The sequence below is a fragment of the Podarcis raffonei genome, chromosome 2 (genome assembly GCF_027172205.1).
Source record: "Podarcis raffonei isolate rPodRaf1 chromosome 2, rPodRaf1.pri, whole genome shotgun sequence".
NCBI classification, from domain to species: Eukaryota; Metazoa; Chordata; class Lepidosauria; order Squamata; family Lacertidae; genus Podarcis; species Podarcis raffonei.
Window position 1 is genome coordinate 61,942,496 of NC_070603.1, and position 26,831 is coordinate 61,969,326.

The 26,831-nt window shown below is 39.4% G+C and overlaps 2 protein-coding genes across 6 annotated transcripts in view; one reads left to right on the plus strand and one right to left on the minus strand.

The window, feature by feature from the left end:
- The first annotated feature begins 381 nt into the window (after window positions 1–381).
- LOC128407923 (rho GTPase-activating protein 24-like) lies at window positions 382–4,963 on the plus strand. Of its 2 annotated transcripts, XR_008328932.1 has the most exons (3): window positions 382–1,054; window positions 1,843–2,805; window positions 4,726–4,963. XR_008328932.1 is itself a non-coding variant. In XM_053376945.1 (2 exons), exons 1-2 carry the CDS (start codon window positions 735–737, stop codon window positions 2,078–2,080), a joined length of 558 nt encoding a protein of 185 aa, XP_053232920.1. In that variant the 5' UTR covers window positions 382–734; the 3' UTR covers window positions 2,081–3,403. The 2 variants fall into 2 exon arrangements, 1 of the variants encoding a protein (XP_053232920.1); XM_053376945.1 differs by lacking the exon at window positions 4,726–4,963 and having other exon boundaries at window positions 1,843–3,403.
- Window positions 4,964–14,797: 9,834 nt separating this feature from the next.
- MAPK9 (mitogen-activated protein kinase 9) overlaps window positions 14,798–26,831 on the minus strand; it is a 31,336-nt gene continuing 19,302 nt past the window's right edge. For 2 of the 4 annotated variants that reach the window (XM_053376946.1, XM_053376948.1), the window contains 6 exons: window positions 26,759–26,830; window positions 22,507–22,689; window positions 21,490–21,614; window positions 19,884–19,947; window positions 19,569–19,640; window positions 14,798–17,004 (listed from right to left, as the gene is read on the minus strand). In XM_053376946.1, the coding sequence (XP_053232921.1) occupies window positions 16,862–17,004; window positions 19,569–19,640; window positions 19,884–19,947; window positions 21,490–21,614; window positions 22,507–22,689; window positions 26,759–26,830 (659 nt within the window). In that variant the 3' untranslated portion in view covers window positions 14,798–16,861. Of the gene's footprint in view, window positions 17,010–19,568; window positions 19,641–19,883; window positions 19,948–21,489; window positions 21,615–22,506; window positions 22,690–26,758; window position 26,831 lie in introns of all 4 variants that reach the window. The other 2 variants (XM_053376949.1, XM_053376947.1) reach the window with 2 other exon arrangements.

Sequence of the window (26,831 nt, forward strand, 5' to 3'; positions counted from 1 at the left end):
GGTTCGTTCTTGTGCACCAGCAAGTGCACATTGAAGTATTTTATCTGTACATGTAAACTGTTTTCTGGTTTTTAACTTAAGATGTTATGATTGCTTTGTATAAATGTACTGTTTGGTCTTGACATAAACTTAACCGATTTAGTGAGACACAGAATTTACCACTCTAGAAGTACAGTGAGGTGCACCACCACCCAGCCAAGCAGAAGCTGTTTCTTGTTCCTTCAGCTCCCTTGTGACACCAGTAAATCCAAAATCAGATTTAAAACACTTCTTCTATTGTCTTCACAAAAGACATAGAGGACCTTGTACTTGCATGAAGGCAATCCAAGTTTTGTTTCCTCTCTGCTGCCAGTTTTGGAGAAATTTTAACAGAAGGGAGCAAGTAGCAATGCGTGGGCCAGTCAATGTTCCATGCACCCACGCCAATCAAACTGCATAGGGCAAGAGAAAGGAGGGCAATAAAAGGGCACTGTCTCTGCCAGACAGAAACAAGCCCTCACTGCAAGAGGACATGTGAAGCACGGCAACTTGAGGCGTTTCCCATTCCAAATCAAGAACAGGCTCTGGAGCTGAAACAAGACCCAGGCTCCAATAAAGTGGATTATTTCCAAGCATTTGAGAAGCTTCAGACAGCTGCAGCTAGGATGAGAAGTCTCACAGTCCAGGGTGAAAGAAGAACAGGGACAAAATCAAAACTGCTTCTTACCTAGAACTGAGCTGAATGCCCTTTTCCGATGAGCCTAAAGGATATAAACAATATTGCCGAGGTCTCTTGGAAGAACTGCCCAGATGACACGATGCTTGAAGAAAACCTAGTTTCGATGCTTTTTAGCAGACCCAAGTGCACAGAAGATTTTGCAGAAACTAACGAGGGCACATCAAATATTTCGGGGCTTCGAGACAGCTTGGACCAAGTCCAAATGAGCAACTGTAGCGAATATCCCCACTCGAGCAATGACAGCTCAACAAGTCAGAGTTCCTGGCAGGACCACTTTGTCAGTCTAAAGCAGCAGATGGCCAGGCAGAAGGCAGAGTACGAGACTAAGATTTCAAGGTAAGAGCTCCATCCCTGAAATTTCTAATGCATTTTCCTTTGGGTTTCTCAGGGGCTCCTACTACGAAAAGACAAGGAGTTGTGTTGGTTTCTAGATACTGGCAACACCTATTGGTTTTTGCCAGAATAAGTTGGAATGATTTACATATAGAATGCACTAAAAATAAAAATAATCACATGCCGCAAACTTTGAACTGGTGCTGTAGTTTTAGCTATGACCTTTAAAGAAGTAATGAACATAACTGTGCTTTGCCAGAACAGTATTTTCTTCCAGAAAGGCCAACAGAAAAATATGACTGTATGACTGGCATGTATTGGGTGGCTGTCTGTGGGTGGCTGTCTGAATGCACGTTTGTTGGGTGGTGGTGGTTTTCAATAGAAAAAAGATAGGAGTGTGTGCTTTTCACCCTCCCTCTTTTTCTACCACAATCTTACTGCATCTTGCAATGAGACTTGAGCTCCTGGGGATAATATCCCTTCCCCCTGCCCTCCATGGGCCCCCTGTAGTCAGTTTGGTTCTATAAGTGATGAATGCGTGAATATTGTGATTCCAAACAGCAACAGGCATAATAGAGAGATTGATCTGGTCATAGATGTGATGGTTTTAATAATTTTGTATCAGGGCATGTGAGAAGAGCAACAGTATCCTTCTTTGAATTGTGTCTTATTTATAGGGCCAAGAATGAAGCGCTTGAAAAGTGCTATGCTTTAAAAATCACTATGTCAAAAGACAGGAGAAAGGTGGGCTGCAAAATGCTAAACTACAGTGTCTGTGTTTATGCCAACAGCCTGGAGCAACGGAACAAAGAATTGCAGTTAGAGATTAAAGATCTGCGTTCGAAACTGGGTCAGCAACGGAAGTGGCATTGCTTGGTGGAAATTAAAATGCGCAACACAGAGAGGGCACACAAAGATGCGGAGAGAAGGAATGAAGCACTTCAGAGGGAAATGGAAGAGTTTTTTGATACTTTTGGAGAATTAACACATGAAGGAAAGATAACAGAGCAAATTGGCCAGAGCTTCTAGGGAGTGACTGGCCTTGATTCTGGCTCCCCTGCTGCCGCCACTCCCATTTTCTTACTACATCCAAATGTAAAAGGTGGAAATCCTGGACTTTTCAGAGCAATATAACATACTATGATTATATAGGATTCTTCTTGCTTATATTTTAAAATATTTCTATATGTTGTAAAGTATGTTGTGCAATGCTTAATTCAAACAGTTAATGCAGAATTCAGGGTTACACACTATGATACCATTGACCATGGCAGGCTGCTGGATTGGCTCCGTGGCATGAATTTGGTGTGGGGGGTGGCATTGGTTCTAGTTGCAACGTTGTGCCCAGAAAGTAGCATTGAGAAAATGTTCCTTGGGCCCACGGCAGTTACGTTACAGGATCCCATAAGGCACTCTTTTATCCCCAATGCTATTCAGCACTAAATGAAGCCGATGAGAGCAGGCATTTGGCATTTTGGAACATGGTGCCGTTCATATGCTGATGATACTCAGCTCGGTTTTTCCATTGCATGTGATTTAGGAGCAGCAGTGAAAGACTGGGACTAGTGCCTGGATGCAGTGATGGGCTGAGTCTGAACTATGGGAAGACAGAGGACTTATGGGTAGGTAGTTCTTTGATCTGGGATGCAGGCCCAATTACCTGCCCTGGATGGGGTTGCACTCCCTCTGAAGGAGCAGGTACTGTACATAGTTTGAGTATGCTGCTTGAACCACCATTGTCACTTAAATCTCAGGTGGCCTTTGTGGCTATTAGTGCCTTTTATCAGCTTCAGCTGATATGTCAGCTACAGCCATTCCTGGATAGGGGTAACGTGAACACTGTAGTTCATGCTTTGGTAACAACCGAGCCCTGATTACTAAGAGACCTGCACTGACTTTCCATTTTCAGGTTCACAGTTCTTGTACTCGTGTACAAAGCCCTGAATAACTGAGGCCCATGATACCTTAGGGATCTCCTTACCCTATGCACCCCAAGTTAACCACTGAGGTCATCCAGGAGAACATGACTATGGGCCAGAAGCATGACTCATGTCAAAGAGGAGTTATGCTTTCAAGAGTCCAACTCTATGGCACTCCTTCCCCCAGGAAGTTAAGACAGGCACCAGCCCTACTGAGTTTCAGATGCATGAAAGCTTTTGAACCCTGAATGCTTCTCAATATAACTTCCTACTTTTAATTAAAAAACAATCCTTTGAGAGTTTAAATTCTGGAGATTTTAAATTTTGGAGGTCTTTTCTTTCCAGGGGACAATCCCCTATCATGGGGTATAGTCTGCTATCTGTATTACTGCAATGATGGGCAACATGGATAAAGAGAATGAAGACCCATTCACCAAACTGTGTGGCAATCATTTAGAGGTGTATACTGAAAGAGAAGACAGATCCTCTTATCTCACCACTTCTCATTCCTTAGAATAATTATAATATGGAAATAAAGACAAAAAGAGGAGGAGGCAAGCAGGCAGACAAACTCAGGAGGAAAGCTGCTTACCTGTTCACAGTATCTTTGCAAAGGAGGATGGGGAGAAAACCGGAATAAATTAGCCATGCCTCCCTTGACCCACTTGACTGTCCTACCAGCTCCAGTGGTTACTAGCTGCCATTGCCAAGAAGGAAGTCAGGTAGAACAGTGGTGGAGGGGATATATTCAGGGACCTAAATGTAAGCACAAGGCATAGTTTGAAGGCACATGAGGCCACCACCTTGCTGAAGCTAAGAAGTTCTAGGTTCCTTCAATGACAGGCTAAGTGGGAACCACATGTATACTTTGGGTTCAAGGATGGGAAAAAGTGGGATAAATTTAACAAAGTGAAATAAAAATGAATGTTCCATGTGGCATTCCCGGTCCCCAGCATTAGCTACTAACACAACCAAGGAGGTACACGGCCTTCTTTATTACGAAGATTGGGGATGGTGGAATGCTATATATCCAGCAAAGCTACCTCTCATGCAGAGAACCACACTGGAACGAACAAAAATTATTTTCCACAACAGAACTCATATAGCAAAAAGTTCTTTTAGTTATAATACAGAAGAGGGTTGTCCCCCCTACCCCCTCCAAAAATTATACAAAATGCAACTATGAAATCCAACTGGGTACAAACTTTGCATCATAAAAAATTATTGGGGAATGTAGAGGTTCAATAAATAAAATTTTTATTCTCCCCCCCCCCCAGGCGCGGGGCTGGGGAAGCCCGAGCTTCCCCCGACCCCAGCCCACAGAACAGGCTGCTATCCGCAAGCCTAGGGAGCCCGGTGGGAAGTCGCGCCGGTCTCCCCAGGCTTGCGGATATCTGCCCGAAGTCGCGCAGCTCTCCCACGGCTTGCCGAGAGCTGCGTGAAGCTTGAAGCCTTCAGGCAGCTTTCCGCAAGCCGTGGGAGAGCTGCGCGACTTCACGCCGGGCTGCCTAGGGTTGCGCAGAGCTTCCTGAAGCCTGGAGAGGGAGAGGGGTCGGTGTGCACCGACCCCTCTCGCTCTCCAGGCTTCAGTGAAAGCCTGCATTCGCCCCATAGGACGCACACACATTTCCCCTTCATTTTTGGAGGGGAAAAAGTGCGTCCCATAGGGCAAAAAATATGGTAAAACCCATTATTGTCATTTCAAAGATCTGCAATTCCCTACTGAGTTTTTAAGTGTACTGGCCTATGCTACAGAATACCTTAATATTATCCATTTGTAACCAATTCTGTTAACTTTAAAAACCTGTGTGTAATGGGAAACCTTGCCCCAGAAACAAAATGTTGCTTTCCTGTTTTATATTTCAAGCAAGGATAGTCAAGGAAAAGGTTTCTAGAAGTGGTTTTTAATTTTTGTAAGTAGGGCAGCTAACCCCTGTGTCCTCAAGATGTTGCTGGACTATGACTCCCATAAAACCTGACTATTGGCCATGCTGGCTGACGTTGGGAGTTCACAGATTAGCTGCTCCCCCTGTTGTAGGTGGTCAATAATTTTGCTTGCTTTAAATGCAAAATAAGCAACAAGGGCCTGAAAGAACATCACATGTAGATGATACCGGCCATGTCTCTAAATATCCACAGTGGTATTATTATGGCATTTGTAGTTTTCCTGTTTCACATGATCCTGGAGTATTCTAATAATCATCTACACCACCTCTGAGGTTTCCCCTCCACCCAACTAGTGGTTTAAAAAAATATTTTGCTCTTATCTTTTTATTCAACTTAAAATTGCTCTTCCAAGATTATCCATATTTCCCTCCACCATTCCAAAGAAGTATAGAAATACTCATGTTGAGACACAAAAACCAGCAAGCCAGAATTCTTATATACATTTTGTCCACATTTATTTCATTTTTACAGTGGCTTTAATATAGATGTTGAAAGACAAGACTATTGGGGAGAAATGGAAACCCAAATTAAAATAAGACTAAAAGCTAACACTTAATAATTCACTATTAATAACATTATTTTCAAAAGTCGAGTTCTGAGGGGGGAGGCATCTAATCTTGTTGAAGTAGCCATGGTATAAAATAATTCACTTCCATTTTCCACAGAACATTGCACAAGCATCAAGAATGAAATGTGTCAAGAGCCTCATTTAGTACATAGAACAGGTCATTTGATGTATCAATACACTGAGATTTCCAAGGTTTAGTCTGAAAGCACATTTCAAACTGACACAATAAATGACCCGAGACTCCAAACATGGTGAGGATATTAGGGCTTGATGCCATTTTTCTGTGATAATTTGTATATGTAAATCACTTGAATACAGGCACATACATCGCAGCACATGTTTTACAGGGAATAAACAATATTGTAAAAACAAAGGCTTATGGGGGAAATCTGAAAGATAAAAATGCAGATATGAGGAAACAATTTAAGGCTGTTTGTTAAAAACAATATTTTAATGGAGAGCTCTCCAATAGTTCACCTACGCATGTTACAGGCATAATGTACTGGGACCTTCGATGTAAGCGCCATTTAAATCAATGAAGGCCACCAACAGCTTACTCATTTTGACTGGGCTTGTACAATGGAAGTTCCAAAACATTCTGCCCTAAGCCAAAATCTAGCTGGATTGTTTAAAGTTACTGGAAACTAGGGGGACAGCTGACTATAACATCTGTTAGCACAGGACTGCCAAATTCAACCAGTGTGGCTACAGTTTAACTTCAGTGGCAACACAAGTCTTCAGGCTGATTCACACATCAGCTTTTGGAGCTTTCAAACCACAGTGATGTGGCCGAGTTACTACAGTGCGATAACACACCCATAGTGAAGCAACTCCTAGTTTAGCATAGCACTGCAAACACTTGAAAAATGTAATCAGCACAAACAGTCTTAAGGTTGTGTGAATCAACCTCTGGAAATCCCTGGAGTCATTCTAGAAAAATTAATGAGGATCTACCACAATATAATATTTTAGTTTTAAGAGGAGGGATACTTGAAAAATGCTCAAAAGTTCACCTAAGGTTTTTATTCAAAAGTTTGGCTAGACTGAAATGCTTTGTGTATTGCCTTTAATTAAATACTTCATTGACTTTTGAATTTAACAGTTACATTTGGCCCTTGAAAAAATGTTTCATGCATTGCCCAGTAAAAGACCCAGAAGAGGAAACAGCATTTTTTTTTGTAGAAATCTACATTTCCTTCAGTATTCCACAATAACTTTTTGTAAAGAAAACCCAAACACTCTGGAAAAGGACAATAGCTAAACATAAACCAACAACCATTTAAAAATATATGCATATAAAAATGTCAACCATATTGCTATGCCAATTCTTGTTGAAAAAATTCATGTAGGCATCAAAAATTCATTACAAAATTGTGCACATTTCTTTTTTGTTTCAGTCACCACTGTTTCCCCTAAAAGATGATAGCACCTCACAGTAGCATCTGCTATGAAAAAGTGGGAAGGGTACAGCTTCATTTCTCATGTGCACTTCTACAGCAATCAAATATGACCATCATTAACATACATAATTCACCTTCATTATGAATGGGAGAAAGATGATTAAGCTGTCCTCTGTGTTTCAGTCTAAGGCACATAGTGCAGCACTAAAGCCCTATATCTGCAAAAAAAAATATGCGCACTTGTGAGAGAAATACTATGGAGAGAACCAGGGCTTGTCACTGAGATGGGATCCCATCTTTGTATACATTTTATATAAATTGCCTGTCTAGCATGCACAAGGGTTGATTCCTGCAAGCTTATCTGGGTACTTTCATAGTATAAATACTGGAAAGCTAATTTATGATGCATAGCCAAAAATTATTTAAAAAAAAAAATCTAATGAAGAACCTGATTGCTAGCAGTAATTTCTAATCCAGAAAGACATAATGCACTTAAGTCCCATTAATTTAACAAGCTCACAGCCAAGTGTACACAGATCTTGGACAGTTTGAAAAAAGCACTTAGCTATGGATTTTGAAACTCAGCTTTCTATTTCAGGGTTATTTCCACCTGACATTAAAGTACACTAACTTTTAAGCCAAAAAAAAATGCACATCCAAAATGTTTAAAAATAGTTTTATTTTTTTAAAAAATCAATATGTTGGTTTAAACTAGTCTCCTCCCCAGAAGCCCTAACTACAATGATATTAATTCAGTCCACAACAGGCGCAGCAACACACAGCATGATCCCTGTTGACATATGAGCCTGTTTCTCCCAACCTTTCCACAGCACCTGTAAAAGATTATGGACAGTCGGCAGGCAAGGCTGTTACAGGGAACTGGGGTACGTGGGTGCACAGAAACACACACCTTCCACATCCCATCTAGCCCTCCTGCTTTACTTGGGCAAGAGTATCTGGCTCCAAGCTTTCATTTTTTGACTGAGCAGAGGGAATACATTAGATGATCATAAGGGATGAATGTGAAAGCACCAATCTCCCATTACACACTAGTGCAGGGCCTATATATGCACCCCCAGATGAGCACCAGAGGGGAGAGGAGGAAAATTTCCCTCATATACATTATGGAGAGCCCTACGTAAGCAGCTACTGCGTTCGTCCTGGACTGCATCAACCCCAACCACTTTTAATAAGTAAAGATTGTGTGATGAGAGAGGAGGCATAGTTGTGTTTAGAAGAGCCCTAAAGTGCTTTAAAAAAAACAATTAACAAAACAGATTGCTGTGCAAAAATGCAGGCACTCTTTCAGAAAAATTAAGCAGCAGCATGACAAAGTAAAAATTAAAATCTTAAATACACAATTTGAACCTTAAGTACATTTTCTTTTCAATTTTGGAACCATTAGAACCAAATGAATTAAGGAACCAATTAATTTACTACTTCCAAGTAGTATATTTCTACTTTATTTTTACAAATTCATATACGTATTGAAATATAGGACCCAGACTTATCTACAATATGCACAATGAGTTAATGGCAGTGAAATCCACAATCAGAATTACAATTATAAAAATAAAATACAATTGTTTTATAGTTTAAAAATGAGAACATGTGTTTTCCTTTTGCTTTGTTCATATGAGAAGATGGTTTGTAATTCTTTAGCACAAGAGATTCTCAACATGCATACCAAGCATAAAATTAACAAAAAAAATTACATAAAGGTATTAAAAGTAGAATCTAAACAAATTATCTTATAATTTTGGTTCACTGTTTTTCATACCGCAACATATAAAAAGTGATCTCAGCAACATTGATGGTGAAGTTATGAAATTAAAGATCAGGCAAGTCAGCTGAGGGAATTTAACCTGACTCCAAGTTCTGTCTCTGGAAGCAGATGTGCACATCACATTAACTTCAAGTATGTTATCCAAGTACACACATGTCCAGGAAAACATTTAGCTCCAACAGTATCACTAAATGTAGCATCAAGCCCTGATCAATTCCATACTACATACACTGACTTCATCTGTGTGCAGAATTTTACAGACAACGTTCATACTGAATTAACAAAATGTTGATCAGCCTTTCTTAAGCTTGCAGTTCTGCACCTCAGTTTAACAATCCAGTTCCCTACATAAACTCTACAGTGGAACCTTGGGTTGCGAACGTGATCCATGCAGGAGGCATGTTCGCAACCTGCAGCATTCGCAACCTGCAGTGCCACGTCTGTGCACGCGCGTGATGCGATTCGGCACTTCTGCGCATGTGCAAAGCACAATTTAGTGGTTCTGCGCATGCGCGAGCGCCAAAACCCGGAAGTAACCCATTCCGGTACTTCCAGGTTTGGTGCGGTCCATAACCTGAAAATGCACAACCTGCAGCGTTCGCAACCCGAGGTATGACTGTATTGCTGCCAAGACTGGACCAGTATTCTCTGAGGCATGGTCAAGAAGGATGCCTCTGCGCTTGAGGAATAAATTCCAGATATTTATAAGGAATGCTATCCAGCATGCATCTTGCACATTATTATGGCCACCAATTCTGTTTCGAAAAACTGATCTCAATTTAGATCCTGCAGCTTTTAGTGCAACCTAGCACAAATTTGCAAACTGCATACTTATCTTCCCGCTTAACTCCTGGGGTGTTAAGCTGTGGCCTAAAACTACAGATCCATTCTTCCTACATCTTAATTACCTCGAGCCTAAATTCAAAGAACCATATACCTAGTTCCACATGCCCCAGGGAGCTTCAGAGCAGCCCCCTCCCACAGCACATGGCATGTCTCTCTTGAAACTGAAGAGAGTTTCAAAACCAGTTTGTGATATAGCCCATGGTGTGGTGTTCAAAGGAAAATAAGAGTAAAAAGGTCTACTGGGCTCACCTAACTTAGAAATCTGGATCCTAGACCCTCCTTCAAAAGCAAAGAATGAGGAACTGGTGGCCCTCAGATGTTGTTGGACTCCCGCCACCCCAGACAGTATGGCCAAGGGGCAGGGATGATGGGACTTGCAATCCAACAACATATGGAGAGCCGTGGGCTCCCCATATCTACTCGGAAGTTCATACATTCCACAGAAAATCATGTAAACCTGTAACAGTAACAAAATGAGTTTAAAATTAAGCAGCTCATGCTGAAACACAGGACTTGAAAGGATGGATCCGTGAGGGTACAGCTGTGTTGTTTTTAAACCCAACACCAAATAGAACACATGCAGATGCCTAGGTTAGCCCAAAAGTAAACATTGGGGTACATAAACAAACCCTTGTTATTAGATTTATCCAGCCTGAACTATTTGATAAATTTAGTTTTACTGAATAGAAAATGACACTATTTCAGAGGCTGTGTATAAACCTAAGCACGCAGGAAGCACTCTTCCACACATTACAGGAAGCAGCAAAAAGCACTAGTGACTTGACTCTGTTTGCATACTTACATTGTAATATTATGGACATTTAAGGTATGCAGAACCCTCTCTTAATTTCCTTTTTTGCCACTTCCCCAAATGTACCAAAGCAGCTGTTATCTATTTGGTATGATCTGTGCAGATACGTGCCTCTCTTTATATAATTAATCATAAATATGCATGTTCACACAAAATCATTTCTTCAAAACACTTTCTACAAACAATTCAGACTGAGAATGGGTTGCTTCTAATTTCCGTAATGTTCTGAACAAATGACAAGGGTACATGCAAAAACAGTTTTTACATCTACTCCATCTCTGCAATGCCATTCAGCTACTCAGTATTATGTTTAAAGAAATATGTAGAATATAAAATCTCAACATTTAATAGCCAATTTTCTTCATTCTCCCTTTCAGGTGAGCAGTTAAGTAGAACTATTGACAAAGAATGGCGGTTTAAATATTTCACAGTATTGCCAGAGCATGCTATAGTAGTCTCATGATGGGATTTTGTTATTGAAGGACAGCCATACTTGATAACATATACACATAAAGAGCTTTTAAAAAGGTGAACATTTAAGTAGCTCAAACACACCAAACTGCAGAAGACAGAAAATATTTAAAGGAATAAACTTGATCTAAATTGTAGGAAGAAATGACCTAACTATATTAGCCTCCACTGCTAGAACTTTAAAAATAGCATGGATAAGTTTGAATCCATGTTATATAATACTTACATTCTTTTGTGGCAACAAGACCAATGTGCAAATTTAGGTTTCAGGTTTAGTCCTAATACATAATTAATAGATATAGATTCTGGATTCTTAAATGAGTAAGTGCTAGAATTATCTATTTTGAAGCTGCTGTAGATACAAGATAATGGTAAAGGTAAAGGGACCCCTGACCATTAGGTCCAGTTGTGGCCGACTCTGGAGTTGCGGCGCTCATCTCGCTTTATTGGCTGAGGGAGCCAGCGTACAGCTTCCGGGTCATGTGGCCAGCATGACTAAGCCGCTTCTGGCGAACCAGAGCAGCGCACGGAAATGCCGTTTACCTTCCCGCTGGAGTGGTACCTATTTATCTACTTGCACTTTGACGTGCTTTCGAACTGCTAGGTTGGCAGGAGCAGGGACCGAGCAACAGGAGCTCACCCCGTCACGGAGATTCTAACCGGCGAGCTTCCAATCAGCAAGCCCTAGGCTCTGTGGTTTAACCCACAGCGCTAACTAGTAAAGTTATGGAAGTGGCCCACTGGGTCATGTTTTCCCACTGTCTGCCCCATACTTATGTTAGCTCTACCTTTCGATAATGAAACTGGTCAAAAAAAATAACCTTATCACTTGATTTACTGGAATAACATTACCTATACTAGAAGAAAACAGTTTGCAAATATGTATCTCACTCATTTACTGCAGAGGTGCATTCCTTCATGCATAACCTTCCAGAGGCTATAAGACAGTGGTGGATGGGCAAAAGTGGGTGGCACAATAGGAGCAATTCTTATCTTTGTACAGTAAGTTACATTCCGACCCTGCAAAAGTCAGAGGCTTTTGCACCCACACATTGCTTCATCCAGGCAAGCAAGAGGCACTGTCACAGTTCAAGGAAACATTCTAGCCAAGCAAAAGTGCTCAAGGCAGGACTGAGCAGGGCCAATGAGAGGCATGGCCTGGGATGGGGCCTGACCCAGGAAGAATTGCACGGGGCAGGCAGTGAGGCAGGAGGGGCTGCATCTGGGACCTGGGGGTGGGGTTCTCCACCACAGATTTACCGCGTCTTGTCCCTTTGACATAGGCAGTTTACTAGAGAATGAAATATTACAATCAACGTATTTTAAAATAAGAACAGGAAAAAGTGGAGGTGCTAGGTGACAAGGCGACAGTACTTCTAAGTTGGTGAAAATATTACCTGAGCAGAGACTTGTGTGCGCGTGTTAACTATATTTCTTTGACATTCTATGTGAAGGCTTATTATAAATTATGAAGGACCACCCAGTCATGTAAGCTCCCAGCTCTGGTCTGAAGTGGTACAGCTCAGGTTTGCCACTTGAGAGAACTAAGCCCTATAAAAGCATTACAGTGGTGCCTCGCAAGACGAATGCCTCGCAAAATGAAAAACGCGCAAGACGAAAGGGTTTTTCGGTTTTTGCGTCGCTTCGCAAGACGATTTTCCCTATGGGCTTGCTTCGCAAGACGAAAACGTCTTGCGAGTTTGTTCGCTTGAAGAGGCGCAGTTGCGACGGACCGTGCTTCGCAAGACGAAAAACATCGCAAGACGAAAAGACTCGCGGAACGAATTAATTTCGTCTTGCGAGGCACCACTGTATATTGAAGAAAAGTGTTACAAGAGCTTCTAAAAGTGGCCATCTTTTTTATTCCCAAACTTAAGAGTATGTGTTTAGACAGTGATGCAAGACTGCTTTATAATGAACATGACGTATCTCACCCAACACTATATAAAAATTAAGCCCAAACTTCACTTTTGCTGCCAGTAAGCTATAACCAGAACATTCCATTCTCCTCCACACTTCAATCCAGTAATTGTTCTCTTCACTTTCCTTTCAGCAACAAGTTCTTCACAAATGTTTTTCCCCACAACTGTGTGTGTCCCCTCCTTTTCCATTTCTCGTTATAGGCAAGCTCTCCCTTGTTCCCAAACTGATGCAAAGAGTCACCAGAGCTCAACCCATGTTTCCTTTTTTCAATATTAGAGATGAGTCTTAGAATATGGTATTAAAAGTATTTCTTAGCATGTGCAGAATGCCTTTCTGTCACCACTGAACAATGGCAGTCTCCCTCCTCCACACACTTAGCATTCAAGAGCAGCTCAACCCAGACTGCTTTTTTAAAAACTGCAATGGCTAGACATTTTGGCAGGGCAGACTCCAGAAAACAAGCTGTCCCAACCAAATCAGGACAACTGAATTCCTGTGATCTGAACTAGTTGCTCCTCACACTGTTGAAGCACAAGCCTCTGGTTGCTCTAATAGCTCCAGTGTCACAGCCTTCACACAACTCCTTGTGTATTTCTGCCCCACCCACCCCTTCCCCAGCTGGGAAAACTTCGTGTGATACTCCTAAGGTAACGCTGAAGCATGAAACAGAGCCCAGTCTCTGTTGCAGTACAGCATATTCAGAAAAGAATGCTCCAGTTACTAAATATTTTATACAAAGCATACATACATAATCCTTGAATGCCCCACATTTACAAACATTTATGAAAATATTTTCATAGTGGTTCTGGAAGTACAATGTACATTTTGAAAGATTTAAATCCTATAAAACTAACATACATTAACACTATTTACAGTGACGTTAATTTTTAGGACTAGTTTGTCATCACTTAATTAAGTTATATTGGGATACTGCATATGAATGGGAAACCTCTTTTTTATTAAGCACACATTGAAGCATATATTCTTAGTTAAAACATAGATTTCTATTTTTCTATTTGTAGGTATAATCGATAATTTAGACTCTCTTCAAAGAATAGCTTAATAAAAATGCTACTTTAAGCAAGTCAGAGTTGCTCTGCAACACCTCCTTATACAACTTTTTGTTAAATACATTGAGTTGTATCAAACCCAATGGGAGGAAGGCTGCATCCCTCACCCTGCAGATGTACTATAGAATTACACTATAGAATGAAAAATAATGCCATAGTTATGCATTGATAGTTTTTTAAAAGGAGTAATTTTCTTTCTGTCTGTGTTCAGCTTTAGCAAAAGCAGTCAGGGAGGATTCTTTGCATACTTTACATCTTTAGGTATAGAGATTTAGTAGGAAGTCATTTCAACATTCACAGCCAGTAGAATGTCAGACAACATTATGAATCAAGATTGGGCGGCCAAGATGTCAAACACCTTGAACTTTTAGTCTAGAACTTATTCCTTCACTTGTTCCCTGCTAATCGTCTCTTTCTTCCCTCACGTTCCTCTGCTGTTTTCCCCAATGCTGAGTGTTAATTTGGGACACCAACCTGTCCTAAGTGCCATCCATATGGATCCTGCTATACAAGTACAGGTGTCCCCCCACTTACACGGGGCTTATTCCGGGCCCCCACATGCATAAGTGAAATCACATAAAGTGGGAAGCACCCTCTGAAAAGACTCTAAATGCATATTTCCCCCTGCTCTCTAGCTCTCTCTCCCACTCTCCACATGACTCTCTCTTCAACTAGAGTTAAAGCTCTGGGGCTGGTTGGAGGCTGAAGGCCACACACGGATGTAGCTGTGGTTGCGCTACCAGCTGTTAGATGGGGAGGCTGAGCAGCCTAACAAAACCCTGCTGCACATCAGGTCTCTTCGGGGCTCCCTCCACCCTCACTGACATCTTCTTCGGACTCGGGAGAGGATCTCCTCGTGTGTCACAAGGACTTTACAGCTTTCTTCCACCATTTCCTGGTATGATTCTATTTATTTATTCATGTATTTATTTACCAGCGCTATGCATTCAAGCAGTCGCACGTGAGTAGAACGCGTATAAGGGGGGGGTGCCTGTATTAAGATTATAAATTACGTCCAGGTTCCAAAGGTTTACACACCTAGTTTTAATTGTGCACTGGGACTGAACCTTAGAAAAATCACTCCTGAAAGTCAGGTACCCTGACGACCAATGAATTACAAGGGGTGGGGGCATAATGTGCATGTGGTTCTTAGGATCCTGGCCAACAGTTTTACAGGGGCTCTTTAAAGATGTAAGTTTTATTTTTAATAACATACCTGAAATTAAGTTCTACTGAAATGAATGACATACCTGAATAAGCACTCTGGATCGGGGCAATCCATTCATCCAAAAATCAACTCATACACAAATGTATCACTTAGCAATTCATCAGCTGCTGGCAGGTGCACATAATAAATAGCTACCACAAACAAATTTCATACCATCTCGCATCTCAAGCACAATATTTAAGGGAGGCAGTTCCCATGTTCAGCCGCAAGTCTCAAGTGAAAAGATAGCAATAAATTTACATGCACATCTGGAAAACCCTAAGAGCAAATTCAAAGAGAAGTCTGTAGCAGCAAATGCAGCAACATGATGGGGCTACTCTAAAATGTATTTGTGGACCATTGCCTGAGAGTGCTTATCCTACAAACATCTATTTAGGCTGCAATCCTATACTCACTCACCTGGGAGTAGACCTCACTGAATTCCTTAGGACATACTTCCAAGTAATCTTGCATCAGATTTTGATGTTAGTAAAGTGCTGGTGCCAGAGCAGAACGATGGCATATATAGTCTGACTTTGGTTTTCAGTGGAACAAACAGATGTCCATCACCAAGCCAGAAATCTGCATTGTTTAGAGCTTGCCAGTAAGCCTGTTGCACCACCTGGGATTGTCTCATAACTTTGTTCCTCCCACCATATCTAATACAAAGTGTTAGTCTGGCAACCCACCTACACATTCACATAAACATTTTTATTTTAAACCCTAGGTGAATAGTTTTAACTCAAGCTCAGGGTGTGACGAATTACAATTTTTTAGAGCTAGAAAGAAACTGAATCATGTCAAACTGGTGTTTGCCTTTGGAATATGCCAGAGAAAGGGGGGGGGAGACACAATTATGTATAATAAATGTAGTCCTTTTCATACGGTTCGGTGTTTAAAATAGCCCCTTTCACTTTCTTTTAGAAGTTTCTATTTATTCTGGATGTAGATGTAGTTATTTATACACAGGGAGTAAAGATCCCTTTTAATACACAGACCATAAAAGCAGATATTTTAATGCCTATTCAAAGGGTCAAGGTAGGCCTCCAACCCCTTTGAATGCCCCCATTTTTTAATCAAGTTTTCCATGGAAATGCCAGAGTATGAAAAAAGGGGTCAGGATTTCTAAGAGTGTTTTATGAACTGCTTTAAAGACCCCCAAAATCTTATTTTCAAAAGACACACTAATGCATAAATGCATGCAAGAATTAAAAAAAATTCCCACATGGCACATTTTGCTTATTCCACCTTACCCCTTGAAATGAAAGCACTGAAAGAGTACATTCAGAGAAGCAGAGTTACATTCAGATGTAAGGATGAAGCAAGAATTCACAAGTTTGCTTCTTTTATAGAAAAGTACAGAAATTAGGAGGTGGAGAGGAAAAGGCCCCGAGAAAAGAATGCAATGTAGGTAAACAACTGCCTCGATATTTTACAGTACTGAAAATACCAGCAAAATACACTAATATAGCAAATGCATGTAATTGTAAAGATATACATTCAACGCCACTTACAATGGCTTTCTTCTTCTTTTTCTTTGAAATTTATATTGATTAAGTTTCAGATGTCTGACAGAATGCCCATGAACTCATTAGAGCTTCGAGTTACTCTAACTGCTCACCTGATGTAGGTTAAAACAGAATAGGTATAGTAATATTTGTTTCGACCCGAGATATGAAGTTGCTTTCATTTTACAACTATTAAGCAGATAGTCTTATTTCAACTGAGTAAAATCACAGGCATTACTTTAGAAAAAAAACATGCAGAACATGGAGTTTCTTGACTTGGTTCCATAAACTTACAAGCATTTCAGGCCCAACAGAAGCAAAAGTTCTTTGCCAATGTTAAATCTGCAAAGCTGATCACCGGCATCCTTCAAGTGTTCCTGTCAAAGCATCAAGGCTGCTGTCTGTGTCTGAAGCCAATGTTTGTTCTGTCGACATGGATGAAATGTCATTGATAGATGATGACTGGGAAGGGCTGGTGTTGCTATTCACTGCTGCATCTGTGCTAAGTAAACCAAGCATAAGAAAATCTGAGGCAAGACATGGCTGGAACCATAGATTTTACGGAACTGTATTCATTGTTCTGGTGAATTTATTGTGGTTTGCTTTATTTATGTGCTTCTGTGTTTGATATTATAGTGTTTACAATGTCCCCCCCGCCCCGGCAATCCTTTTGGGATTATTGTGAGCTGCTTTGAATTCAACACTTGCTGTCGGGAAAGCAGAATACAAATATTGTATCCAATCAAATAAATTGATGATATTTTAGGATTTATAGTATTCTTTCTCCAAACACAAATGGCTTACCGTGGTATTTCTTAAAGGAGTATATATATGCAATACTGCAAGCTTTCCACTCAAGGGCATAAAATATTTTATAGGAAGCAAAATCCCTGTACTTTTGAACAAATGAAAACATGTAGTCAATATGTTGGGAATGAGAGTGTACACACTTACGAAAATGAAATTTCAGTTTCTTCCTTTGGATATCTTTGAAATCTTTGTTTTCTAAAAAAAAATCACCCATTACTCACAATAGATGTGCCCCTCTATAAATGGAAGAGCCCCTTCCATTTGTAAAAGAGGCAGATCCACTGGAAGTTCCTGCTAGGGAAAGGGGGGACATGGTTTGAAATTCTAGGCCACTTCCTAAACTGCTCCAGAGGATTCATAACCATCTGGTCAGGGTGAATAAAAATCAGTTTCTAAAAACAATAATCCAAAAACTGTAAATTAGAAACAATTAGAAATAAATAATCTAAATACAAATTTGTTGGCCCCCAAATTAATCTCTACAGTGAATCAATGCCTCTATCAAATGCACTGACCAAAAGGGTAAATGAAGAACCTATGTGATCATTTCTCAAATATGAACATTTGCTTTCTACTTACCTTTTCACTTGATGAAAGCAAACTGATGTAGTCTGCCTACTAACTACCAAACCTTGCTTTGACTTATCAGTGATGGGCATTTCATGCTTGCTTCCTACTCTGTTTCTGTGAGGCTGGGCTAGGCCAATGTTAGAAGCCGTGCTGTGTGCACTTAATTTTCACAACAGAACCACAGTGCTGTACTTACCTGTAATTTTGCACAAAAAATTAATCTCAAATATTGCTCATAATGCCAGGCCATGGTGAACTAGCTTCCATGAGCAAGAGGAAGCTGGGCTTGCATACTCCCTGCCATCCTTCTGCTCCCACAGGGTTGGGAAGCGGATTTCTGTCACGTGTGGCTTTGTTTTTGCCAAGTTTGGTTGCTATTGAAATGAAATCCATATTGCTGCTACTCACACCTGAGTAGGCCTGGCATTGTGTGCAAACATGTACAATATTTGACATTAATTTACAATCAAGTGGTGCATAAATTTTACGAAATAAATAAAGCATTATATGTGAATTGGGCCACTGGATTTGTGCATGAGCCAACCTGCACACAGAATCTTCCAGAGTTCTGGTACTTTAGTTGCACTTTCCTGTTCCCTGGACAAGTTTTTTGCTACCAAGCATGTCAGTCAAGATGTGGGGACAGCACCTCACTCATTCATTTCATATTTGTAGTCTCTAGAGCAGGGAAAGGCTATGTGACTGTATTGTCTCCTAGAACAGCAATTACAGGAAAGAGAAATTCTGTTTCCTTTTTGTGGCCTCTGTGCAGTCCCCTATATGACAACAGTGAGAAGTTCTTACCTGGAGAAGGATGTAGAAATTGTGTCAGCTAAAAATATTCATCAGCGCATCTCCACCAGCATCACCCTATTTTGTGGCATCACTGTCTATACTATAGCATAATGCCAGGCAAATGCCCGAAGAGACTGCCAGGTTGTTATCTTGCCTGCATTCACCACTGATATGAAGAAAACATGTTTGTAAAATTTAAATTTCAAGGTCAAGTAGGTATGAGCCCCTACAGTGTTCCCCATTACATTCCATGGGACCGCAAGCCAAGCCAGACAGTGCTTCCATTCATCATTGTTATAGGACTGCCAGACAACTTTAAAATAAAAAGGAGAGGGGTGTTGTTTCCCATAAATTTTCTTTCAAAAACCAATGACCTTGCTCCCCTACAGTTCTATGGAATGTGATCACACCATTTTTGTTTCTCATCGTGATGGATCTGCCTGCTGCTGGGAGAGAGTGAGTACGAGTGACACAAATGTCACTCAGAGCAATGAGGAAAGACTTCCTATTCTCTCCTGAAACCTTAAAGCCACAGAGAACACAACTTTTATTCTTCAGTGGTGAGGGATGGTGTGTGATGTAGTCCATCGTCACCTGGAGGGTCAGAGGCTCCTCACCTGTGCTTCAGGGAAATAAGGCATCCCATCCACAGCTCTCAACTTCTTCTCTCATCTTTCCCCACAAGCTAGAAATTAATATTATAATTCCATGTAGCTCAATTATTTTATTACTAGGTGTTTGTGCACATTCTGAAACAGGTTGCACTGGAACAAGAATTTGAACAACATAACTTACTTGGAAATTTCCGTTCTAAATGACAACAGATTTATAGCACAGCACAAAGAACTCCTGAAGACAAAAACAGACTATTACATCAATGACTAACCTGAAGGTTGTTCTTTTACCAAACCATTCTTATTCCTTTCTTCCCAATCCATTACTTCTTTATATATTAGTTCTACATTTAAAAGAAATGACAGAGGAAGGAGGAGAGAAAGAGAAGAAAAATTACAAGAGTACTTTTTAAAATCTTGAAACAAATACTATGTTCTGACACAACACTCTCAGGCAAACCCCTCTGTCTCAAATAACCACCCAGTCATATTTCACTGTAAGAGCATACTTATGTTTAATTTTTGTTTATAAAGCATCTATGACAAAAGGTTCTCAAGCATCATAGCATATAATAAATCATGGTTACCTTTCCATTCTTCAATGGCATGTTCTCTTTCTTCCAACTGTGCATCGTAGATTTGAGGAGGAGGCTACAAAAAAAGGTTAAAAATAAAAGTCTTTGAATTCAATAAAACTTAGATTAATTCCCAAGATGAAATACAAGTGTAAAGAAGAAACGATCGTTTATTGAGCTGGGAAGTTCTCATGTGTTGTTTCCATTGAAACAAACATAAGCTGCATAAGAGAATGTTTCTGTTTAAAAGGCTCTTTATAAACTTTTCATCAAAGCTAGTTTCTACTGTTATCGCATGATTTGCTTTTTTGAATACAAGGATTAGTAAATGCTACAGTTAATAGGGTAGCAGCCAAATAAAGGAGTTTTAGTCAATCAATCATTGTACGTAGTTGACAAATCAATTGATCTAGCAATAAAATTTGCACAGGAATATGATCAAGTTTTCAACAGAATAAGCAATTTTTAAACTTTTACTCAATTTAGTCAAATTTTCCAGTAAAAACCCCCACAAAGCAGGGCTGTGCTTTTTATTTCATTTAATGAAAAGGCATTATAGCTACCTAGCATGAGTTAACAGGCTTATTTAGTCTCAGCAATATTTCAGTGGCCCTACCTCATCCCTAATATGATCTTAATAGGCTGCTGAATTTTTAGTCACGGAGCTGGTTCTCTCCCTCCCATGGACACTACTATCACAGAACTTCTAAATTCCTTTAGACCGTTTTCCTCCCCTAGGTAAAATTTGCCCATAGGAAACAACAGAGAAGCCCACAATTTTAGCATATATGAGATTAGCAGCAGTATGCCAATCTGTACGCAAAGACAGAAGCTCATGCTCCAACTCAGGTCTTATTTGGAATCATTTTTCCTGAACTTCCTCCCATTTCAAGCCCAGTGCTTAGCTGCATGCAGAATCCTTGTACTCCATTAACTTTACATAAAAACATTCAGCAGTTCTAGATATTAAGCCCCACCCCGACTTCAAATATACCATATACCATATGGTTTTTCATATCCAAAAAAAACCACCTAGTTAAAGGACGCAGGGACTTCCATATTTCCTGCTACCTTTTTTTTCTTTGCTAGACACGCTGCTGCCCAATCACAGTTATCCTAAATGCAGGATTTCCTCCCTTTTTTATGGGCAGCTCTCATTCTCCCCCCTGCCTCCTCACTCTCTCATATTGACTTCTGTCTTGCCACAGAGCTGCAAAATACAGGATGGCTTAAAGATTGGGAAATGGGACTTGGTGGGATTAATTATGGAACAGATTTTGATTGACAGTCAGAAATGTCAGAAATTCAAGATGCAACCTTAAATACACACCAGCTACTGAAACTTTTTTTTTTTTTAGGAAAAGAGTAGAAAAAGAAACTCAGGCTCAATATATCTAGCATTTTTCAATAGTCACTAACTAAACCTTTAAAACTATTTAGGCTGTTTAATTGCACTGCAATTACTGTGGCATATATAACATATACAGCATATATAACACTTTTTCTAGTGTAAGGAGAAATCTAAATATGCCCTCAGATTTTCACCAAGGTAAGTAGCACTGCCATAGTGACATCAACCATAAAATTTCTTTTGAATAAACTTTAAAGGTAAACTTACTGCTTCAGCTTCAGCTGGGTCATACCAAACAGTGATATATGGATGACGCAAAGCTTCATCTACCGAAATTCGTTTGTCTGGATCTACTACTAGCATTTTTGATAGTAAATCTCTAGCTTGACCGGCTAGAAAATGGAAAGGGGGGTGACCGTTAGCTGAAGATCTGAAGCATAAAGGTAAGGTACAAAATGCATATTCATAACAAGGACATACCATAAGGTATTTTTTAGTCTTGGACATTTCAACAAGAGACAGTAAGGATGTTGGAATTCACTCAATAAAAGCAACATGCTTAATGTAAACAGTGGATTAAAAAATTGATAATCTGCATTTTGCTAAGTGACAGACAACAGGAATATGCTGTTTTATCAACTAGAAAAAAATATCCACCCCACCCCAAACAATTACCATAGCATTCTGGTTAAGATCCCTGAAATTTGTTATTTTGATTTTTAAATTTGACAGTTCCTACTGCTCTACTAGCACAGAATGCTGTTTCTTACAATGGGGCTTTTGCCAGGACAGTACAGTGGTTACAAACTTAATTCGTTCCGGAGGTCCGTTCTTAACCTGAAACTGTTCTTATCTAGAGGCGTGCTTTTGCTAATGGGGCCTCTTGCTGCAGCTGCGCCGCCGGCACACAATTTCCATTCTCATCCTGGGGCAAAGTTCTCAACTCGAGGTAACTCTTCCAGGTTAGCGGAATTTGTAACCTGAAGCATTTGTAACCTGAAGCATTTGTAACTCAAGGTATCACTGTAGTATGATTCAATTGCAAAATAAAACACGAATTAACAATGCCAAAACAAAGAAACATATATTGATAGGCTATGGCATACAGTTATAATGTCCCAAATCAAAAAATTAAGTAATTCCTGTCTTCACCAACTGGTCTGGTAACCTAAACTCTATAATGCAACTTGAAGTATTAAAAGCCTGTACAAAAAAATAATGATGCCTGTTTCACAACCTTGAGAAAAATGAAAATACAAGAATAATGCACACATGAAATCTTACTTTTTAGTTTGTCCCGATCAGATTCCGATGGAAATATCCAGTCTGGGAACAACTCTTCAAATTTGATACCTGGATATTTTGGCCTATTTTCTACATAGTTCCGCACAGTAGGCTGCAGTTTTTTCATAAAATCTGCTGATGGTGTACCTAGTTGTTCAATAACTTTATTCCACTGGTCAATATCTGCAACAGTTTCATTTAGGAAAATAAAAGTATTCCCCCTTTCCCACCAAAAAGCATGTATAGTACAAGAATTAGCTACCGTATGTATTTAATTTATTGCATTTATATCCTACCTTTTTCTCCGAAGAGCTCAAAGTGCCATACATGGCTCTTCCCCTCTTCATTTAATCCCCATGACAACTCTGTGAGGTAGGTTAGGCCGAGAGACTGTAAGTGGCCCAAGGTCACTCAGTGAGCTTCACAGCTGAGCAGGGATTTGAACCCTGGCCTCCCAGGTCCTAGTCCAACACTCTAAGCACAATCCCACACTGGCTCTTCACAAAAGGTTGTGAAGCATGTTGGGAATGGCTTGAGAGACAAGTTAGATCCAAACTTTGTTGGCATATTTCTACTCAGGGCTGGCAGAATTTCGAAACGCTTCTGCTTGTCACCTATGTGGATAACTGCCTAGCAGGTAGTCACAGGATGTACTCCAAGTGGATTCTGAACTTAAGCATTTAAAAGGTACATGGAGACAAAATTTCAGAATCAACTTGAAAGTAGTATCTTCTTCAGTTACATCCCTCTTCCCTGCACAAAACCAAATCCCAAATCAAAATACTTCAGTTCCACAGGGTGTGTTGGATTTTTCAACTTACAAAAATTAGGGGTGCTCATTAGGAATTTCAAAAGATATTTTGGTTAAATTAAATTAATATACCTTAGCTGTGCTTGGTAAGTAAAATGTGTGTAGAATTGCACTGAAATCATTAAAAACGATTGCCAAGAACTTGCAGTTATGTTGTTGTTGCTTAGCATTAGCTGACATATTCAGAAGGTAAAATTATAATTCTTTGGTTTTCCGAAAGCAGTTTATGTGCTTCTTCCTCAGATATAGACTTGCCAAGCTAAATGTTGTCCAGTCAGAAAAATAATAGCAGATTTGAATTCCTCACACCCAAAACCATACTTTAAAGACCCTTCACTGAAGAAATCTCCAAAAATTAAGTTTCAACCCCTAAAATAACATGTCCTACTGGGGCAGCTTCCTCCCCAACAAATATTTATTTCTGGGGAGCTGTACATTTTAACTGGCAAGATCATGCTTTTAATAGTATTTTTGATCCTCAACAACTTTTTCTCCACCGACTTTTATAGAATGGAAGTGTTTGGCAGAATTTTGCCCTCTCAATTCCCTGCCCCTTCTTTAAAGAACTCACTAGAATTCAATGGAATAGATGAGTTCTTCCAGTATGGTAGAGGACATTACCCACAATATTTTCTGTTTAACCTGAGTGAGCACAGCACTGGAATGACAGTACCAGTCTATGGGGCTATATAAGGCTAGCTATACTTCTCTTTTTGGGAGGAGAAGACATGTCCAACATCATGTCTTATCGTACTTCTGTAGGCTTCATAAAGGCAAATCCAGATGTACGTTTAAACTGAGGACACAGTGAAAAACATATTTAAAATCCCATTATAAGATTCTCTATGTTAGTTACTACAATAGCTTAAATTTAGTATGCTGGCAAAAGAAAATCAATTTCATAAATTCTTTAGTAACAATCAATGGATGCCAATTGCAACTACAGGCTTGGCAATTTCAAAGTGTTAAGCCTTGTTTACTAAATGCAAGCAAAATATGCTAAATTAGCTAGCTCTCTAAAGCATCAGAAAAAAATACTTCTAGCTTGAATATATATATATTACAGTACAGTTTTCCAAATAAAAAAGCCACATCACTGCTGCCATTAAGGTATCTTTTTAAAGAATCTGTGTGTTCTGTACAGATGAACATGCTAATTGCTCAGTTTTTCCTTGCTTGCTCAAATGCATTTAGATGGAATTTTGATACCAAGTACTATAAAAGGTTAAAACATCACATGCTAAATTGCACAAATAAAGACAGCTTCTTGATCTGCATAGATAAATGGATTTTACTAAAGAACTCCACCAATCTAGAGTTAAAGGAACCTTCATTCACTACACAGTCCTAAAACATGTCTACTCAGAGGTTACTACTACTTAATTAAATAGGATGTACTTTCAGGGAAATAAAACTGCAGCCTTCGAAAACTGTGTACAAACCACGTATTTCATTTCATGTATTTCATTACTGAATTCCAGAATATTTTAAAACAACAATTTTGTGCAGTTTCTGCTCTCTGGTGCATTCAGTAGTCTAGTCTACATGAAATAAATCTTTTTGGAATAACTCCGTAGGTGAAAACAATCAAGTTCCACATGGCTGACAAATGCTTAATCAGAAATAGATATCAAGTGAGGTTTTTTGGGCATCACCGTAAATCTTCAACAGCACACACCAGAAGTATCAATAATCACAATCCAAATTACTAAAATGTGCCTCTCATCTAAGAATAAAGAGGCCACATGCAAATATAATTATTAGATAGTGCTTGCTAGTAGAAATTAATGAGGAAGTCCCTTTAAATGTGGCCTTCTATAAAGTCCCTCAAGTTGTTAAACTGCAGCAAATGAAATTTAAAATGGAAGAAACCATTCTCATCCCTCACACACCTTCAGAATCCCAAATTGGAGCTGCATGGTCCTAATAATTATTTAAAAGAATGTGCACAAGGTACTACAGATAGCTTGGTGTGCCTAAGATCTATACTGTATATTGCAAACAGAGAACACCGTAGTCTTTTTAATATCCCAAAGCACTGAGGAGAAACTTGCACACACTGTACGTACTTCTGGAAGTAAAATGTTTGGCAATACATTTGTGTGTGTGTGTGTGTGTGTGTGTGTGTGTGTGTGAGAGAGAGAGAGAGAGAGAGAGAGAGAGAAAAATGAAAAGCTCCAAATAGCAAAAGTCAATTTGTGAGTAAGTTTTTGTGCAAATTTGTTCTGTCTCTAAATACTACCTCTGTACTTTGTGAGTTGTTCATTCAGAGACCTACTGGAATTTGCCATTTGAACATTCACTTGCTAACTGTGACAAAACAACTGGCTGATTATTTTAAAGCAAGATTCAAGAAGTAAGGTTCTCCCTGACTTTCTTCTAGGTCACAGATTGCAAACCCAAATTATAAACTAACAACCAAATGCTTATTTCAATAGGGACAATAGCCATTTACATGGCTTCCATGTAAATCACAAAGATGGAAAACAATATGGGTATAAAGAGGGAAAGAAAGCATTAAGATGTCAACACTAAGACCCTTCTCAATTCTCTGCTCAGTCATGAAAAGTACCAGTATCTGTTGAAATATATTAAATTATGTGTTTTCTGAAGAGACTGGGATTGCACCTGAGATTGACTTTCAAGTAAACAACACTTTTAAGCAATAATATAAAGTAATGATCAGAGAAACAGATACTAGATTGGTGGAGCTCAAACAAGTAAGATGCATTTTCTGCACAGAAATTTGTTAAGCATGAAACACAGATATATGAAGACAGCAAATATGAAAACTAGTGTTAACATGCAACTTAAAAGAGACACAGCATACATGAAGAATTGTGTTAGGTTGGTCATAAGGCTTTAGAGAATAAAATAATATATATGGGAGAAAATTGAGAAAATGAAAATTCAAGCTTCTTCTATTTAATTGTGTTATTAGGTTAACACATGATCAACCATTAAAATCTCATGAAATTAAGCATTCGGAATTATATTTTTCTAACCTGCATGCCTTCACTATCCTTTTGAAGAGAACAGGATAAGATAAGAACTGACAAGACAAAACCACTGTTGTGAGGCTATTTCCATTGTGCAGAGAAATGCAAAAAAAGAGAAAACAATAAATTTTGAGCAGTAATTTTGTGGAATTTTCAGTTTAAACAGTGCCAATAACATCAAGGAAATTTGCAGCACCATTAAAACTGCAAAAATGAAATTCCAAACAAGAATGATTAATGTTCAAACACCGAAGTTAAATGTGGACAAAGAAGAGAATAAAAGTTTAAGTGCTTGGTTAATATCACAAATTTTGAACATGCGTGGCAGATCCATTCAGTAAAAAGATGAGGGCAGGGGATTAGCATCTTTTGCATCCATAAGTGAGTGAAATAACTCTTTGGTAAATGTGGATTTAGATTCAAAATTATTAGGGAAGGATACGATCAGTGCCTTGGAATATCACACAACCTTTCACCAATTCTCCCATGATGCAACCAACTGACCAGATATCAAC